The sequence below is a fragment of the Cibotium barometz genome, chromosome 1 (assembly GCF_041138505.1).
Source record: "Cibotium barometz isolate CiBa-2024 chromosome 1, ASM4113850v1, whole genome shotgun sequence".
Taxonomy (NCBI): domain Eukaryota; kingdom Viridiplantae; phylum Streptophyta; class Polypodiopsida; order Cyatheales; family Cibotiaceae; genus Cibotium; species Cibotium barometz.
The window spans coordinates 33,683,240-33,702,711 of NC_141046.1; the positions used below are offsets into that span (position 1 = coordinate 33,683,240).

General features: G+C 37.6%; 1 protein-coding gene across 2 annotated transcripts; it reads right to left on the bottom strand.

Moving 5' to 3' along the window:
* Positions 1-5,654: 5,654 nt before the first annotated feature.
* On the bottom strand, positions 5,655-9,290 carry LOC147641900 (uncharacterized protein At4g15970-like). 2 transcript variants are annotated; one of them, XM_086800885.1, is made up of 4 exons: positions 7,766-8,787; positions 7,416-7,512; positions 6,892-7,257; positions 5,655-6,379 (listed from the first exon to the last, which is right to left on the bottom strand). In XM_086800885.1, exons 1-4 carry the CDS (start codon positions 7,942-7,944, stop codon positions 5,873-5,875), a joined length of 1,149 nt encoding a protein of 382 aa, XP_086657011.1. In that variant the 5' UTR covers positions 7,945-8,787; the 3' UTR covers positions 5,655-5,872. The 2 variants fall into 2 exon arrangements, with proteins under 2 accessions (XP_086657011.1, XP_086657020.1); XM_086800894.1 differs by lacking the exon at positions 7,416-7,512 and having other exon boundaries at positions 7,766-9,290.
* Positions 9,291-19,472: the final 10,182 nt, after the last annotated feature.

Genomic DNA, 19,472 nt, shown 5'->3' on the forward strand with positions numbered 1-19,472 from the left:
TGGTCATAAAAGTAGCGAGAGCATTAGCTAGACCAAAAGGCCTAACTAAAAACTCATAATACCCAAAAGATGTCCTAAATGCTATTTTTGGCACATCTTCAATTATTCTTACTACTCATCTATCCTAGGAATAAGAAATTTATTTTTTTATTGTGATTGCATTCAATCCACCGATAATCTATGCACAAGCGCATAGATCCGTCTTTTTTCTTCACCAATAATATTGGTGAAACCCAGGGAGACTTACTTGGCCTACTAAAGCCTTGTTCTAAATATATAGCCAATTGCTTTTCAACTTCTTGTCTTTCAGTTAAATTGAATCTATAAGGTAGCTTCTTAATTGGCTTTGAATCCTCTAAAACTTCTATGGGATTATTTATCCCTCTATCCGGAGATAAACCTTTTGTTAATGTTTTCGAAAAAAACATCTTTAAATTATTCTAATAAATTATTCAAAGAAGAATTAACTACTTCACAAATACCTCAATCAAACTTTTCACAATGGTTTTTAAACCGAGGCATTGCATAACATAATAACATTTCTATTCCATTATCTTGATGAAGCTTTTGGAGCTTAATATTACATATCAAAGGAAAAGATGGTACATTGTGCTCTCCTTGCAATATAATAAATTTTTCTTTATGCTCAAATGTTAGTGTATTATGCAAATAGCTTATTGAAGCATTTTCCTCAATGAAAATAACCATTCTCTTCCAAGAATTACATTTGCGGTCGTTAGACGTATCACTTGTGAAAATTTAAAAGTGCTTCATACTTTTGAATCTTTATCCCAACTTGGTTTACCATAATATCCCACTCATCTTTATCATAGCCATTGACTAATGATACTATATACTTATGAGAACTTGGGACTTGAGGCAACTTAAGTTTCTTAACCAAGTTGTAATTTAAAAAGTTGTGTGGCCGTATCATCTATGAAAATTTTAACTTTTTTATCTTTAATATTTCCATGCACTCGAACCAAATCATGTGGTCCAAATGATGATTCCCACATAGATTTTACCACCATACTACAATGCTTTTCATCAGAATAACAAGCCTTGACCGATTTATATTTAGGAGAATCCTTAAGTATTGATACTTGAAACACTTGAATAATGTGCATTGATTATCCTTTAGGTTTATCATTACCATTCCCAGTAAGTTCTTCTCCTTGAGACTTAGGACAATGCTTTTTATCATGCCCCGGCTCAAGACAAGAGAAACAAAGTTTTTCTTTAATCGCTCTCTCAAAATCTTACTTTTTTAGAAACTTATTGGAATTGGATTTTTGCTTTTTTGAAGATTCATCTCTTTTGAAGAAAAAACCCTTTCTTTTTTTAAAGACAAAATTTTCTCCATGAGGCTTATATGAAAAATTCTTATCTTTTTCTTTATAATTCTTCACATATAATAGAGTTATGATATTTTGAGCTTTACAAAAAGAAATGCAAGAAAACAAGATAAAAGATATCTCGTTACCAATGATATCATCAAAATGTTTTGCAAATCTTATAGCCGCATCTAAGTTTTTTGGCTCTTTGGAGCGAGCTTTCTTCTTGTACTTCCTTTTTAGGTCTCTAATGAAGCTTCTTACTTTTTGAAAATTGTCTATTCCCTCAAGTTTTAAGAAAATTTCTCTATTGCAAGCTATAAATTGAGTGAGATTTAAATTCTTTTGTTCCACTTCTCCCAATTTCGATCTTCTTCATTTTCAAGAAGATATTCTTTTAAGAACAATTCCTAGATGAATCCCAAGAATCGGATACTTGCATAGCTTTTGCTAAACTCATCCCCACCACCACTTATAAGCTTTGCCTTGTAAGGATAGGCTAACTTCAATGGGACGGTTATGATCAGGCACATTTATTAAAAGATACAAATCTTACCATTTTTGTAAAAAAAATAGGGACCGCATCTTTATTTCTCTCCTTCTCTTCTCCACTAAAAGTGGATGCTTTTAAATCTTTAAATACCATACCCTGGTCTCTAGTTTTAGGACTCTCTTCAATTATGGTTTCATTCAATCCTTTTTCTAGAATTTGTTTTCTTCCCTCATCAATGTTATTTTTAGATATTTCTTTTACTCCCAATCCTTCCCCTCCCATCAAGGAGCTAAGAAGACCCATAATTTTCTCAAGTTTATTTTATATGCTAGAGATTTTTTCTTTCATTTTCTTCATTTCAATATCCTCATACTCATTAAGGTATAAATCTTGCATATCTATTTCATTTTGTTTTGCAATATTCTCTTCCATGTAGAAAGAGAACATTGGGTTTTCTCCCTTCTCACCATTTTCATCCTTCCCACCTTGAGAACCCATTTACTTTAACAATAAGCAAAATGAAAAATTTCTTACAAAGCAAAAAAGATGCAACACGACTATACATGGTTGGGTAATTATGAATTATCTCTTACGATATGAAGAACAATTCCGTTGATTCCTCCTTGTTAATATTTGCTTCAATGATTCTTCAAGGTTATCATGTACTCCACTTACTTCATGTAAGATCTCCAAAGTATGACCAATTTATTAGGCAAGAGGTAGGCTCAATCTATTAAGCAAGAGATATGTCCAATCTATTAAGCAATAGATATTTGTATGGAGAAGATTTGAGAAGTATAAAGATTAACTATAATAGAAATGAATAGAAAAGAGATTAAGGAGTAAAGATTAGAGTTTTTTTAAACATAAGTCTTCTTTAAAAAAAGCCACTTTTGTAGCTTTTTTAAGCTCAAAATCTCTACAAAAGTGGCTTTTTTAAAAGAGAAATAGAGGCATGTAGATGTTAACACTAGTCTTCTTTTTTTTTAAAGCCACTTTTATAGCTTTTTGAAGGTTTTTTAAACTCAAAATCTCTTAAATTATTGAGTTTCGAAAAAAAATCCTCTTAAGAAACTCTTCTCAATACATATACAAAGTTTTTTTTAAAATAGAGCCACAAAGAATGAATCAAAAATACTATTTTTCAATAGTCATAAACTAGATGGAACCTACCAAGTAGCGTTAAATGTTTGTATATCTTATTAAAACCCAATCAAATAATTTTTACACATGCTAAAAATCTTATTAAAAATATATCAACATGTACACAATGTATGTATTCACAAAAAATGATGATAGAATCAAAGCTAACAATATTATTTAGCCCTCCCTCTAATTAGAGCGTACTACTGAATATTGCAACCACTTTTGTAACTTTTTTCTATTTTTAATAAAGTCTTAGTTCTAAATTTTTACTTTTTTGGGTAAAACAAAATTCCTATATGATACACTTTGTTAGGGAAACTCATCTATGTACTACTTGCTAAGTTTTAATATGGCTACCTATTCCCACTTTTGCTAATCTAAATGAGGCCCTGAGCCACTTTTGTGGCTATAGCCACTTTAGTTACTCAATTACAAGACTAGTGTTAGGTTTTCATCGTGAAGCTCACCTTTTAATAGAAAGATCCTTGTATTTTCTCCTCACCTTTTAATAAGAAAAGTCCTATTTTTTCTCTCATTGAAATCATTAGATAAGAAGGAATATCTCTCCTTTCAAAAGTTGAGGTGACGTGAGATAAGATAAAAAAAGAAAATACTTAGAATTGAGAAAGGGACAACATGAATTGCTTCCCTTTCTCCCTTGGCTCTCCCTCTCCTCTCCTTTAGCCATGTGCAAGAGACAATAGCTTGTATGTAATAAGAGTATAGATTCTAGGTACACAAAATTACGTGTAGTTATCGCTCACCTATAGCATACAAGTAAACATGCAAGACTTTAACCACATCTTGTAAATAAATGTATGTGCATGTAAGCATGTAGTCTACAACTTATAGCTTACATACAATACAAAGTATCAATTTTAATCTCCATAGTTAGTAATACATCAAATAATCTAGTTAAACAAGCTTACCTTGACTATAGGATTCTCAATCCCTGTACAACCAAACCTTATGACCTATGGACAAGCCAAAAACCCAACTTAACACAATGGCCTAGCAAGACAAGCCAAAAAGGATGACAATGCAAAGAAAAACTATTTTGTTAAACCCAAGTACTCCATACATTAGATATTGTAGGCCTCTCTCTCTCTCTCTCTCTCTCTCTCTCTCTCTCTCTCTACCATCATTAAGAGAATTCAATCATGCTTCATGTTGTTTACAAATCTATCGTTCACATTCCATGTTCTTACTCCTAACTCACCTGTATTTAAATGACAATTTGACATATTCATTGTGTTCGGATCACAATGTTCATCTTGTTAGGATCAGGATGTTGGAAGATACATAAGAGTGCTCAAGTACAATGGGGAGATATTGGAGTATTCTAGAGTACTAAATGACCAAGGGAGAAATGTTACAAATACCAATATACATATTAATAAGATTGCCTCTTCTTTTTCCAAGGTTCAAACCTTATTTTGATAAGAAACAATTAAAGACTTCCTAAAAGAAGCTGTGTGTGTGTGTGTGTGTGTGTGTGTGTGAGAGAGAGAGAGAGAGAGAGAGAGAGAGATGGGAAGGGGAGGAGAGGGGAGGTACCCTTCTAAAATTTCTAATTGCTCCACTTTTAAGTTGACAAACCCAATATAACAAAAGTTCATTATTATATAAAGGCCAAAAAAAATTGCACATAGCTTAACCTCCAAATTACTTTAAGAACCCTAAAAAACTAGCTTTAAAAAAATAGCAACATATCGACTAAAATCATGTGCATACACAATTTTATGTTCTTGTTTTTCAACAAGAATTAACGGCCAAATCATATGCTGAGAATAATTCTTGCTTAATGGGTAGGAAAACAAAGTGTTGAGTGGATGCCATCCCATTGCTTCTGACAAGTATAGGTTTTCCATTAAGCTTACTCACACAAACTTTCCCACCTATTTATAGGCATTATGAACAAGGCCCCCCCTTATGTTGTTTTTAAAATCAACATCTCCCTTCAAAATGATGGGGATGCTCACAAAATTAAGGATTAAGTGAAATTTGTAAAGGCTTACAATGATTTTTTTGGTGCTTATAAAACAGCCAAAATGACCAAAAAAACAAGCTTAGTCATATCAGGCCTGGTCAAGATGGAACATTGCATGGATGGACATCATGATTCCCCCACCTGGTGATAGGTGTATGGATAGGGCCCCACCTAAAAGTGCGACTAATATGACCTCACATAGGAGAGAGCAACCAAGATGATAAAGGATGCAGGTCTATTTAGGTCATAAATCACAGCATCTTTGCAAACTTAGATGGTGTGTACACAACAGGGTGTGCCCATTGGCAGTTAAACCAATCCTAATCTTCCACAAGCTCCATTCCTAGTTGTCCACAGTAAGCCTTACTTCTACAGAAATAAAATACACGTATCCATAGCTCTATATATTTGCTTCTGATTCTTGGCCTCATTACCATCTGTAACTCAAGACTAAGCACCTCCTATTTCAGACAGAGGCATTTGTGATTAAAACACACATTTGGGGCCCATACACAAACATAAACCACCCATAATTAGCCTGCATTTTTACGCTTCATGGACTTGGTAGGTTTGTAAAAGGAACTGTATGTGCCTGTGTAACACCCAACAATGCTATTGACTACTTTGTCCCAACCTCATAGCTATGCCTATGAAAATAGGGTGCTGTCAGCAGCCGTCCCTCCAGCACATAGGAAACCCAAAATACTCATATACTTTGAGCAACACTTTACACAGTTTATCTCATGTTTTCAAAGGTTTAGATAACTCAAATTCAAGTATTCGCTCCACATGGACAGTGGATGATGTTTCTTAAGCCTTGTGTGTGTGTGTGTGTGTGCGCGTGTGTTGAGGGGGAGGGTAACAAAATTGGCAGAAGCTATGCAGCAAGCACAGCAGCAAAACCCAAAATCAATGCACCAAACTGCTGCTACCAAGACAGGCTTTTGGGGCCGACCAGATCACATTTTGAACTCTCTTCTCTAAAGCTGTCATGGACTTGAATTTTCTCCAGTCAGCAAGTATCTCCCTCAAATCGTCTAGTTTATTCTGCAGGCCATAGCAGCAATTGGCATGCATTGTCACCACTTTTTCTAAGTCATGCGAGAGCTGGCAAAAGCCCGAAATGTATTTGGTATCAAAAAACCTCACTCTCAGGCCCATTTCTGCTAGTGCATCATCACGCTTGATCTTGTTCAAGACCTCCTGGTCATGCTTACCAGGAAAGACCTCTCTTGCCATGTACCAATATTTGTAGAACTCGATGGTCCTCTTGCTGGCCCGTGCATATACAAAGCCCCCATTGGCTTTATTTCTCAGAGATTTTGGATACCCGAAATAGTAATCACAAGCTATCTGGAAGTCTGCATCTGATGACAAATATGGAAATGGGTCCCTAAACCACATTATATCTGCATCCTGCAAGTCACATTTTCATATAATTAGCACTAAATTGATTTCACTACATGGTAATCCATGCTTGTCAGTATCATATCACATGCCTCATCGATGTTAAATCATGCCAACTTGTATTAACTGCGACTATATAGGATGCCCATTGATGTTAGCCACACTTGCAAGCCATATTTCAAGGATACGTGCTCATACCGCATGGCCATCAATGCTAATCAATCATTTAAAACTTGTATCACATGGCATCCATGTTAACCATGGCGGCAACTAGATTCCCAGGGTAATTAGTCCTAAATCGATGTCGTTACATGGTGGTCCATGGATATTAACCATGCACAAAGCCATAATTCAAGGATAATAAGCACTCAACATCAATAAATAAAAATCCATGCTTCCGCACCAATTAATGCCGCACAGCCATCGATGTTAATCACACTAATTAGTATCATCTACGATACGTAACTCATGCCATCAATGTTGCCAAAATACCACAAAGACAATATGGAGAGGATAGATACCGTGAAAATGAAACTGTAACCCTCCTCAAGAACTTGCCGCAAAAACTCAATTCGTCTCCACATCATACGCAGATAGTCTGAGCTCATGAACAACTTCTCTCCAGAGAAGTCCACCCCCTCCGTCCTCAGTTCAAAACAGTGCAAGTGAATGGTTACACACCTATCGTAGGCCTTTTGGTCAAGGGCAACAATCACCAAGTGGTCGAGGAATCTTGCCGTGTTGTCACCTATTTTGAAGCTCTCCAAGAAGAGATCGATCATGGTATTCTGTGTTGCCCAAGCTTGATTTAGTGTGGTTATTATGACTGTTTTATCCGGCATGGCTGCTTGTCTAAGAACTCTCTCAAGGTTCAGACTCTCCCCTTTCTGTATTAAAACCAAAAGCACAAAAGCTCAACAAAGCAACTAACAACCAAACACAGATTTCTTCCTACACACATTTCTTGTGCCTAATTAAACCCAACAAAGCAAGGATCAAACATTATCAAATGAAAACGAATGGAATGCTTAGGTAGGGAGCCAACCATCAACAAAGCAAGGATCAAACATTTAACAAATGAAAACCAACGGAACAGCCATCGTGCCACTGAATGCCCAAACAAGGGCCGATTTCCACGCTCCCTAGAATTCACAACCAGCTGTGAGCTGAATACATCAAAATCCTATGTGTTCAACTCACAACCACAAGAACGCTCCATGGGTGTTTGTCTTCTTCCACTTTAATACCCAAAACCCCCAACTCGTTGGAAATTTTGGGGAGCATGGAAACTAGGCCCAAGATTATCATAATTCACCATTTTCTTGAGTACAAAGGAGCACTGGGGGGTATGACAAGAGACAATGCAATGCTATTTCAAAGGTTGGAGATTCTTACCAGGCCTGAGTGTTTTTGCATCTGCTGCCCTTTGTTGAAGCGGAGCGAGAAGCGCCAGGACATGGTAGAAATGGAAAGTGGGTGAGAGTTGGGTGGGGATGCCAGCAGGGACAGGATGGATAGCACCACACAGGCAGCACAGAGGAAGCTGATGAGGATGTGTTTGAAGATACATGCATTCATCATCATGCTGAGTTTAATCATCATCTTTTACTGTGATTATAGCAACTCTCAATACCTAATCTACGTATCTGCAGATGTTATGGCAACCTCTCAGCATCCAACAACAAACCGCCATATGAAAGCACCTTGCTGCAAAATCCCTTTGTATGTATGTATATGCACGCTTGATCCCCAATCATCAAAAACCACCTCTTTCATTATGGAACCCCCATTTGACCCTTCCAAACTACCTCAGGAATTACAAAACTACCATCTCAATCTCATCACAAAACCACCCATTTTCACCCTTGCAAGCCACCTCTTTCCACCAAAGAATCCACCTTTTCATCTTTGCAAGGCATCAGTTCCATCGCAACCCACCACCATTGAAAGCCACCTCTTTCCTCACAAAATCACCCACGACCTTTCTTCATCGGGATATTAATCTTTTATCACGAGACACTGTTCACACACCAACGTGGCGATACAGACACTCCAACGCCCAACACACAGCGTGGCTATGGTAAAAAGCTTATAATCGCCCATCAACACCAAACCACCGTAATTAGCAAACCAGTACTTCATCACAAAACCCAACTGTTCAACCTCGGCGGAGCACTTGTGGACAATTACGGTGCTGTCTGGACCGCCCAACAGAGCACAGAAAATGCTCGCTCTCTCTCTCTCTCTCTCTCTCTCTCTCTCTCTGTTTCAAAAAAACAGAAAAAAGCAGCACACACACAGAGGAACAGGGGACACCTTTCAAAAAGCAAAAGCAAAATCAACAGGGAAACTACTCTCCATGTTCAAGAGTCCTTTCGCTTTCGGAATCCCACCTGCCAATTTGAAATGGGGCCCCGGCCGGCTGTGTTTCATCATCATGACTTCTGTGTGGCTTGCCGGCCACCATAAGTTTAAAAAAATTTTGGGGAGGCCCCCTCCCCCCCTCCCCCCAAAAAAAAGAAATTTCAATTCCATATAATATAATACATTAATTTAATTGTTCTTGTTCCAAAGAGAAGCACTGGCTATTTGTTCCAACGAGAGTACCTTGCTATATGTTCCAGCGAGAGTACCTGGGTTCGATGCCATCAGGGCTACGCGACGTGGGTATGTGTTTGTGTTCGAATATATATCGATCTCCCTCACACAGAAGCACTTGCTATTTGGTAAGCTAATCATACGTTGAATTTGCAACCACATGGAGCATACTGCTTAATGCCTAATGCAAGTATTAATGCATTAACTAGTTTTTTTAACTCTAATCTTACGTTTATAGTAAGTTACAATATGTGAGCACAAAGCAGGCCTTCATCTCATCATTGGTCCACAGAGAGTAGGCTTGTTTTGCTGATGAGCAAACAAAATTACATCACAAGAATTAAAGCTCAAGCCATTCATTTATTCACATGTTTTCTTTTTGTTATCTTAAAAGGTTAAGATTGTTCCACAAAGGATGAATGTCATGGATTTAATGGACTTTATCTTATACTTTTTTCGCTATTCAAAATGAGTGCAAGTCACTTTCTTTTGCAAGAGAGAGGGTACTGAAATTAGAATGCCATCACCATCCATTGTAGGTGTAGGTAGATTAGAACCCAACACCTCCACTTTGCAAATCACTTTGTGTAAGTAAAGTTAATGTTTCAATGTAGTTTGGACACCTAGACGATGCATAGAGGAAAAGCCCTTCACATGCTTGCTTTAGAATAGGCAACAAAAAAGCTTAAGGCTCAGTGCCCACCTATTTTTCTATGTTTGTTTTTTGGAAAGGGCTTTAAAGGAGGTGAAATAGGTAGGATGGATTCCTTCCACTTTTAAAAAAAGTTATAAATACCCATTTGCAAAGGAGTGTCTTGCCCTCAAAGATTTATTCATATCCTCCTTTTGACTAAAGGCATAGTTATGATGTAGCAATAAACTTTAAACCTTTACTAGTGTCGCGACCCTTCTCCGACGGGCAAGAAGCATTTTGCATTTTCAAGGCAGCATTTTCCATGTAGGTACAGGTAAAAGAAATATGTGTAAAATCACCCTTCCTTTCCTTTTAAAAACTAGGCACATCGAGTTACACACAAACACGCAAAAAGATGTACGTATGTATGTACATGTACGTATGTGTACGTGTACGTGTATGTGAAATCCATTGAAACCATACATGCCATAACTAGAAGATATGTGTAAGTGTGTGCGCGCCTATGAATGCATGTGTGCATGTCACATATACACATGTAAATATGTGTCTGTGTATGCGCACGCACCCATAATATCCATAGATATTGGTCACACTCATACATATATGTATACATCGTCCTCAACTTGCCAACCTTATATATAAACACATCATGATTGCCATATATGTATACATCGTCCTCAACTTGCCAACCTTATATATAAACACATCATGATTGCCATATATATCCATATAAAAGCTTCTAAAGCACCAAACTTGGTATATAAATATACATCTAGCATTACAAACCCATAAAATGATGACTATCTTAACACACCTGAACACGGCCTCAAAACAATCTTCGGACAATTGGATTCTCTCTCCTTGGTAGTCTATACTCGCGCCTCCATCTGGCAAAATGTATTCCATAAAAAAATATTAGCATTGAAAATATAACTCTTGTTGAAAAAAGTTGGATAAGGATAAAAGCTTACAAAACTCATTTGGTAGATCAATATTTGAGGCGAACGGTGTTTGAATAGGCTTGTAAACAACAAATCGAAAAATTATGTATTGTCCAGTGCCTATGCACCGAAAATCTCACTTATCAGGCTTTTCATAATCCACAAACTGAACCTCCAAGCATGGAAGCTGTTCTTATCATTAACTGCCTCGACCATACAAACCCTAACAATAATCTGGGTTCTAAAAAGTAAAGATATTTCTTGTTGCAAAAAGAATGTTTCAATATAAATATAAATTAATCAAACAAAACACAAAAGCTACATAAAAAGGAAGTTTGTATATATACCGTAAAACACCAGTGCTCTCTAACAGTTCCATAATTAGAGATGCTATTGCTTGGCCTTCCCAAAATGGAGGGTCTACAATTCAGCCACGAATATTAAATAGATCTTGGAAAACAATAATACCTATATTATCGCAAACGTCTAAAACATTTACCTTCAATATCTTGTCCATCCCATAAACGAACGAAAATGATCTCCTTGCCACATCCATCCTAAGCAATATACCCCTGATATCAAATATAACTCTCTCTCTCTCTCTCTCTCTCTCTCTCTCTCTCTCTCTCTCTCTCTCTCTCTCTCTCTCTCTCTCTATATATATATATATATATATATATATATATATACACACACACACACACACACACACACACACACACACACACACACACACACACACACATATATATATATATGGCTCGATGTGTGTGTGTGTGTGTGTGTGTGTGTGTGTGTGTGCGCGCGCTAAATAGCTTGAGCCAAGAAACGAATAATATAATGGAACTGTATATAAAAGCAATCAAAAAGCAAACAAAGATTGAACTTGCACATCTTCAGAAACATTCTCCATTCACATGCTTACTTCATTGCACAAAGATATGTATAAATGTAGTCTCTAACATTTGCAAGCTGCCATTTACATTTAAATTCTTTGGCATGCCATTTGCAAAACCTCCTTGTAGATAACATTGGTTGTGAAGACCTCATTTGAACCTCTTGTGCCACTTTCATAGTCCACAATATGCTTTACACACACTTTCACTGCATCGGATGATCTAACACGTGACATAACAACATACAGTTGTTATGTCACGTGACATAACAACGTATAGTTGTCCATGTGTAAATACTTGTGTGGCCAGATAAAGTCCCAATACACTCAATGTATGTCCTTGGGACTTATTTATTGACATACCAAAAGCTAACCTGACAGGAAATTGCCTCCTTCTCATGTCAAAAGGTAATTGAAGCATAACAAGCGCAAATGTTATCCTGGGAATAAAGACTATGTCTCCAATGTTTGTACCTGTAATGATTTCTACTTCTATCACCTTTGAGTTAAATTGCTTGCATATCAATCTGGCACCTTTGCAAAGTCCCCGTCGTCGAGGGTCCAAATTGCGGAGCAGAATGATAAGGGCATTAATATTTAGAAGTAAGCGGTGAGGAGGGTAACCACCACCTAAGTTCAAACTGCTCAAGTACTCAATTGGATACAGTATTGTGTCATTCTCGCAAGAAACAACAGAATCTGCATTGAGGTATTCTCTTTCAAGACCAGGCAACGAACTCAAGGCTAGTTCATTGATCTCATCAACCTCTAAATTTCGTGGTGCAAGAATAGCACGATCTTTGAAGAAGCATGCATAATCCTCAGCGCTCTGAAGATTTTTGTATATCTATTCTACTAAAGTCAAAACCAAGTTGCCATGGATCAACATTTGCGATGGAATTACTACTCTGCCTTCATTGTTTGGCCGACCTATAGTGTCATCCCCAATTTGTAATGTTCATTTAACAAATTCATGTTCTATACCACTACAAGCACTCTGTCTAACCCGCATGTTTTGGGTGAGCTTTAAAACACTCACATATCTCCAAATATGTGACCGGCATAACATTGCATCAACAATGTCCTCGGCGCGATCCCTTTGGCACAACCAATAAGATTTACCTAAAGTCACCACCACCAAAGAGCATAACTTTTCCACCAAACATTGTATCACTCTGTATAATGTCCTTCAATGTCCTGTCCAGTGCTTCATATGCATACCTATGCATCATTAGAGCCTCGTCTCAAATGATTAACCTTGCAAGCTTCAACACCTCAGCCAATGGGCTATTCGCTTCGATTCCACATGTGCTAGAAGCATTGAGTACCAATGGGATTTTGAAATGTGAGTGAGCTGTACGATCATTTGAGAGTAACAATGCGGCTATTCCAGATGATGCATATACCAAGGCAACGTGTTTCTCTCCACGCAATCAAGATAGCAAGGCATTGTAAAGATAAGTTTTGCCTGATCCACCTGGTCCATCAAGGAAAAAAACACCACCCTGGTCCAAAGAAACGGCTCTAAGGATAGTATCAAATGCTCTTGATTGACAACTATTAAGACTCCTTTCCATGGAAACAGACAAATCAGCCTACTGAACAGAATCAAACATCATCTCTTCCATCAGCAAACCATTATTAACAGTGGCAACACTTGATCTATTTGGAGTAGGCAACCCTTCAAAATCAGTAATCGCATTCCATACTGGTGTAAGAGATCTTGCATGTGCAACAAAGCTTGATTCTTTGCTATAGAACGACAAACACCAACATCGATACACCCTCTCTACTGTAATGAATGGAAAAAATCTTCTGAAAGTTTGGCAAAGAATTTGTCCCAAAGGTACCCAGGGTGTATAGGCTCACAAAAAACCATTATAATGACAAACAATTGACGCAGCTGAAATCCTGTATTCTGAATTACAGTTGCATGGAGATACATATACCACTCCACATCACTCTCCATCATCCCTCTGGCTTCACATGCAGCTTTAAAACATGGATACAAATGTCCATTTACTGTTCGTAAATCCTCAAAAGATTTGCACTCTTTGCACACTGTGAGTAGCATTCGTAATAAGTAATATTGCTCACCTACACTCGGACTAACATTATACATACATCCAATCATATTTTCCCTTTTCCTGTTAGTCCATGAGCAAAGAGTCGAATTCCACACCCACTTGCAAGGGAAATCAACATATAGTAAGCTATTTTCATCCACATACAATCGATTGGCTTTGAACCATTCGGTGAGAGATGTTCTTTGGTTTCTGTCACAACTAATCACATCACGCAAGTCATCCTAGTCATTGAAAAGCACATTATTGTGCATTGGGAGATGAACATGTAACCTTTGTATATCGGGCTTTTCATTGTGCAAATCATATTGATATATGTGTCAGCATGCCTTTGAAGTAGAAACGCACCGTGCATTCAAATATTGACTAACCTCGTCAGCAATCCCATTTTTGTCTTGCAACTCTATAATAGCTCTATCATGTCCTTTGTATACATATACAAATATTTAATAGCTTTAATGGTAGAGCATACTTCTATGTTGATATGGGCTTTGTACCTCAAAGAGAGAAAAGGGTTATATGGAACAACCCATCAACTATCCACCCCATGATCCTTTACTTGGATGAAACTACCATCATCTCGTCGCATGTAAGTTGGATACGCATTGTCATCAACGCTAGTAGTCTCGCAAAAATTTCGAGGATACCGATGTTTGCAACTCCCATTATCCATGCAAGGAGAGTGCATATTCAGTTCACCACATGGTCCATGGACATTGCAATGACTAATTATGAGTGCATATTCAGTTCACCACATGGTCCATGGACATTGCAATGACTAATTATGATGTGCAACTCTAGAAACATCACCTTGTCAGGAAGTTCAACACACACCAACATATCATAGTGAGGGATCTCGATTGGTTTACATCCACTTTCCAATATCAATAATATATGTGCATGTGGCAAGCCTCTTTTTTGAAATTCAATAACAGAAACAAATCCCAATACCGTTCCAAATATTGATTTTTTCACTAGTAAGTGCATCATGTCCTTATGCTTCTCATAAAAGACCCGTGCAGTCAAGTCGGGTTGATCTTGGGCAACCTGACCCGGCAATAAAGCATTGGTTATTTCATCCCACTTAGGATTGCAAGTAAAGGTGATAAATAGGCCAGGTTTACCCATCTTTCTAACAATAGCCATTAAATTTGGTATAATTGATGCATATATCTAGGCCCCCCAGTATATGTAGATGGCAGTACCACCATGCGTCCAGCAATGCCTGCACAGACTCTATTAACCCCATCGCTTAAATTAACCATATCTGCAAGACCCTGGTATACTTCAATACACAATGCTTTCTAGTTATTGTGTATCTATACTAATCTAGATTCCTCCATTCTACTATATGCATCAACAATGTACTGTAGAGCAAAAGACGACCACCGCATAGAAGACATGCATTTGTATCTTCCATAATTTGTAATCTATAAGTATAATATTTTCATTTAGTTACGGTCTTTGTATCCTCATTTGAGCCTTCTCTATTCCTATCATTGAGTGGAATTCCAACATGCCAACTATCCTCTCCTTGGAAGAAATAGAAGAACATATAATAGAGGCATATATGAGCGAATGCAAGTTAGATATTTTTTTTATAGCACCTGTGCGTGACATTATTTGAATGTCTCTATGCCCCACATGAAAATCATTTCCTTGACCCGGCATGATAGCTACTACCTCACTTCCTGTAGGGACCAAGTATTGCTATGAGGCTGAGATGGCCATTGTCAAATCTCCATGTGGGCATGACAACAACATTTCTCTCATTGAACAAAGTGCATGGGCATATGGATTATGTACATACATCTCATTGTTTTTGCAACCTTTCAACAATGTTGTGATTTAAAGAGGGAATCCCATGAAGTCTATTCTCTAATTCATGCTCTGTATCATACACATAAAGCTGAGCAAATCGAGGAGCCGCATCTCGGGTTTTATCAGGTATGATAGAACCAACATGATGATAGGTGGTACCATGGATTCAAAAATTGAATACTCCTCCTCCCCTAGTGAACTGACTATCCAAGTGAGCACCCAGTGAAACGAATGCCAAGGCATTACTATAAGAGCGTATATTCTTTCTGTATTCCTTCCTTGCATTATTATTACCACGCAACAACTCCACCAATGCAGGAGATGGATTTTCCAATGGCTATAAAGAGACCTTCCCACTTCCACAACAGTGTTTGCCCACATATTGTCCAAGCTTTCTTGACGCCTCACACTTCCAAATTATTGCACCACAAAAATGACACTTGTAAGAAAGGGCTCCTAATGAGTGGAGTACAATCTCCATAATATATCACCATAGTTGCTGGGTGCTTGACATTCCGAGGAGGCAAAGAAAACACCCGCCTTATAGAGTGACATTCTAAGGAGGCAAAGAAAACACCCGCCTTATAGAGTGACATTCCGAGGAGGCAAAGAAAACACCCGTCTTATAGAGTGACATTGAAATTTAATATCTTTCACATCACCAACGACAAACGTTATAGAATGAAAATTATCATCCATAGGTAGCTCATTTAAATCAAATGAGAAAGAGCCTCGTGCCAAATCTCTATGTGTCTGAGCATTGTGATGTTCATTGATAGGTTCTTGAAGAACCATAGCATTGAGAATTGTTATGTTTCTTGAATCCAGTGGATTCCGTTGTGGGGTTCACTATGCTCCTCATTTTCAACCCTTTCAAATGTTTCAATTCCAGCTATGTTAAATTCCAACTATGTTAAATTAATCCGTAAAATTAGCACCATTTTGTTTTCGAATGCAAGTCCTTGTCTGTGACTGTTTTTACGAGCGACGAGTTATGCGTATTGCATCCAAAATTTGAAGCTGACGAACTTGGTTCGAACTCAAGTATGTACAGCTCCTAACCATCATCAATCTCCTTCGAAACACAAAATTACGATTACTATTTTTCTTAACTTCAAATAACATAATACTTGAGATAGACAAAGAGAGAGATAATGACATAGATAGAGAGTGAGACATACATACATACATACATACACACACACACACACACACACACACACACACACACACACACACACACACACATATATATATATATATATATATAGAGAGAGAGAGAGAGAGATAAAGGAAGGCAGAGTTGAAACATGTTGAGAGATGGAAGAGAGAAGTATTAAATTTGAAAAAATAGAAATTTCATATATATCGCCAAAATGAAGAGCCAAATCTAAAAGTTGGAACACAATTTGAACCTTGATCAAAAAACATCATCCCTCTCACAAAATCTCTAAGCAACTACCTTGGCTTCTAAAACATGCAACATCTTTTTCATAATTGCATTGAGTTGATTAACAAATATCTTTAGACTCAGTACCTCCACACCTAATGCACGCACTTGATCTTTTAGAGAATCTGCGTGTTCTTTACATTGCCCATTACATCCACGTAGACATTCCCCAATTTGAACATGCATGTTCTCCATGAAAGAAATCATGTCTAGTTGGTTTGCCTCCATGCGATCACTACTATCATGGACGCGATGGAGATGATGAGTCAACTCATCTCTCAACGTATCTCCCCTTTGGCTACCACTTCCACGAATCTCATCCCAAAGGGCATCTAAGTACTCCATGCAAGAAATCGATTTTTTCTCAGTGTGGTCACATGTATCCGCAATAGTTTTGTCGATGTTTAGAGCTTGTTTGTCTAGATGGAGACCTTGACCGAGCAAAGTGCTTTGCAGCTCGAACATTCATAAACTCAGACGGCATAGACAAAGCTACTTCTTCATTGCAAGAGTCATCCACAGCCACTACATCTTTGGAGCGGTTGTTATCATTTTGAAGCTCCATTTGTTGAAATCCAAAATTAATATCTTAAAGATCTACAATTATCTCTACATATCTTTGCCAACATATACCCAACCCTAGTAACCTACATGTATACCGCAACAAAAAGAAAAACACAGTGATACATATATTTGTCTATGAAAGGTTTTTTTTTCTTTTTTAAGAATGTTTCTCAATTAATAAAAGATACTAAATGTTTATATTCTCCAAGGCTACTACAATCTGTATATTATATATTCTGAACAATCTCAAAGGCAGAAGTCCAAAAAATGAGAGGTTTCTAACATATCAATATTACACTAATATTTGCAAAAACAATCAGATTATCGACAACAAAACACTCATAAGATAGAAAGAGATAAAAAAAAGTATCTTGATGTACATAATCCTCTCTCCACCACTCTCTCTCTCTCTCTCTCTCTCTCTCTCTCTCTAGGTAATCCTCACTCTATGTATCTCTTTTTAACACAAAAATTGAGAGAGACAGTGATAGCATCAAAAGAACTAACCTCCAGTTGAAGAGAGGATTATACTCGAAAGCACCAACTTTGATTTAATCGTCCTTGTGCTTACTTCTACACATTCACATACAAAGACACATAAAATAACAAACTTATGATCTCTCTATTTTTTTCACCCTCTCCTAACTATATTTCACACCAAATACAAAATAAAGCGCAATAATAAGTATTGGTATAGAGAGAGAGAGAGAGAGAGAGAGAGAGAGAGAGAGAGAGAGAGAGAGAGAGAGAGAGAGAGAGAGAGAGAGAGAGAGAGAGAAGACCCATTCATTAATAATCTTAAATCTTATTACATTATCTTTATCAACTTTTTCAATATTCTCCTAAAAATGAAGCACTTTTCCTGGGAGCTCCTACATCTACTACCCACAATGTAAAAGCCATCTAATAATCCCAATGCCTCTTTGGTTAAAAGGAGCTTGAGATTGTCATCTAGCCATAAGGATCTAAGACTATATAAATATATCGAGGATTAATATCATCCCACCCTGTTGAGATTTAAGCTCGATGTCAGTGTGTGCCAGCTATGCTATGTGCTGGCATGTTAGGTAGGAACATGTGTGAGACATAAATGACCGCGTCCAGCTGGTCATAGTGTGTGGACATTAGCTAGGGTTAGATGTGTGTGGACACAACTCATAGTGTGTTGTGTGTATTATGGATTATGGCTTTATGCATTGTGTGAGAAGGGAGATGGCTTCCCTCTATGGTTAGGGTTTGTAATATACATTAGGGTTTGCTCCTGTGTGTGTGTCTCCTCTCCCTCTACCTATTTTTTAACATGGTATCAGAGCCTTGTGCTGTCTGTTAGGGTTTATGAGTGAGTGAGAGAAGAGGAAGAAGAAGCTGTGAAGAAAAGCTGTGAAGCTTGCCATTGATGCTGTGAAGCAAGGAGCACACCGATTTCTATCAGATCTGAGAGCTTGGCCTACTGTCCATACGACTTTTCATAGTGAATGGTTTGAGCATATGAAGCGTATGGATGTGAAAGGCTATGTGGAGACAGGAGATGATACTCAGCATGCCATTACACATGTTGGAAGTGTACCATTGGTTATGCACAATGGTCAAACAAAATCTATGTCAGATGTATTGTATGTGTCTTCTATTACAAAAAGTTTAGCCTCAGTTGGTCAAATGGTGGAACAGGGATTACAGGTTCGTTTCAACGAGCATGGTTGCTTCGTTGAGGATTTCAAACATGGATGTAGAGTCATTGCTAAAGGCAAGAAAGAAGGCAGGTTGTTTAAGCTGGATGCTGGGATTCGTGAGTTAAAATCAGCCATATTCTTTAAAAGCAGAAATGTGGTACAGGACATTGATATGTGGCATAAGAGGATTGGACATGTTAATATACAAAGGTTAAAGAACATGCATGCAAGAGGCATTGTTAGTGGGCTGCCTAGATTCAAGTATGATGGGAATATGCATGTTTGTGAAGCCTGTCAGTTTGGAAAGCAGGCAAGGTTGAGGTTTCCTAGAGAAGGCAACATGAGTAGCAGGCCACTTGAGATAGTACACAGCGATGTATGGGGTCCTGCACAAAACCCATCTATCAAAGGCAGTTTATACTAT

Bases quoted from the DNA above. Each gene is read 5' to 3' on its own strand.
- LOC147641900 (XM_086800885.1), bottom strand. From the start codon at position 7,944: ATGCATGTATCTTCAAACACATCCTCATCAGCTTCCTCTGTGCTGCCT. The intron at 7,513-7,765 runs GTAAGAATCTCC...TGTGAATTCTAG, and splicing joins TGCAAAAACACTCAGGCCTG to GGAGCGTGGAAATCGGCCCT. The intron at 6,380-6,891 runs GTATCTATCCTC...TGTGACTTGCAG, and splicing joins GTTACAGTTTCATTTTCACG to GATGCAGATATAATGTGGTT.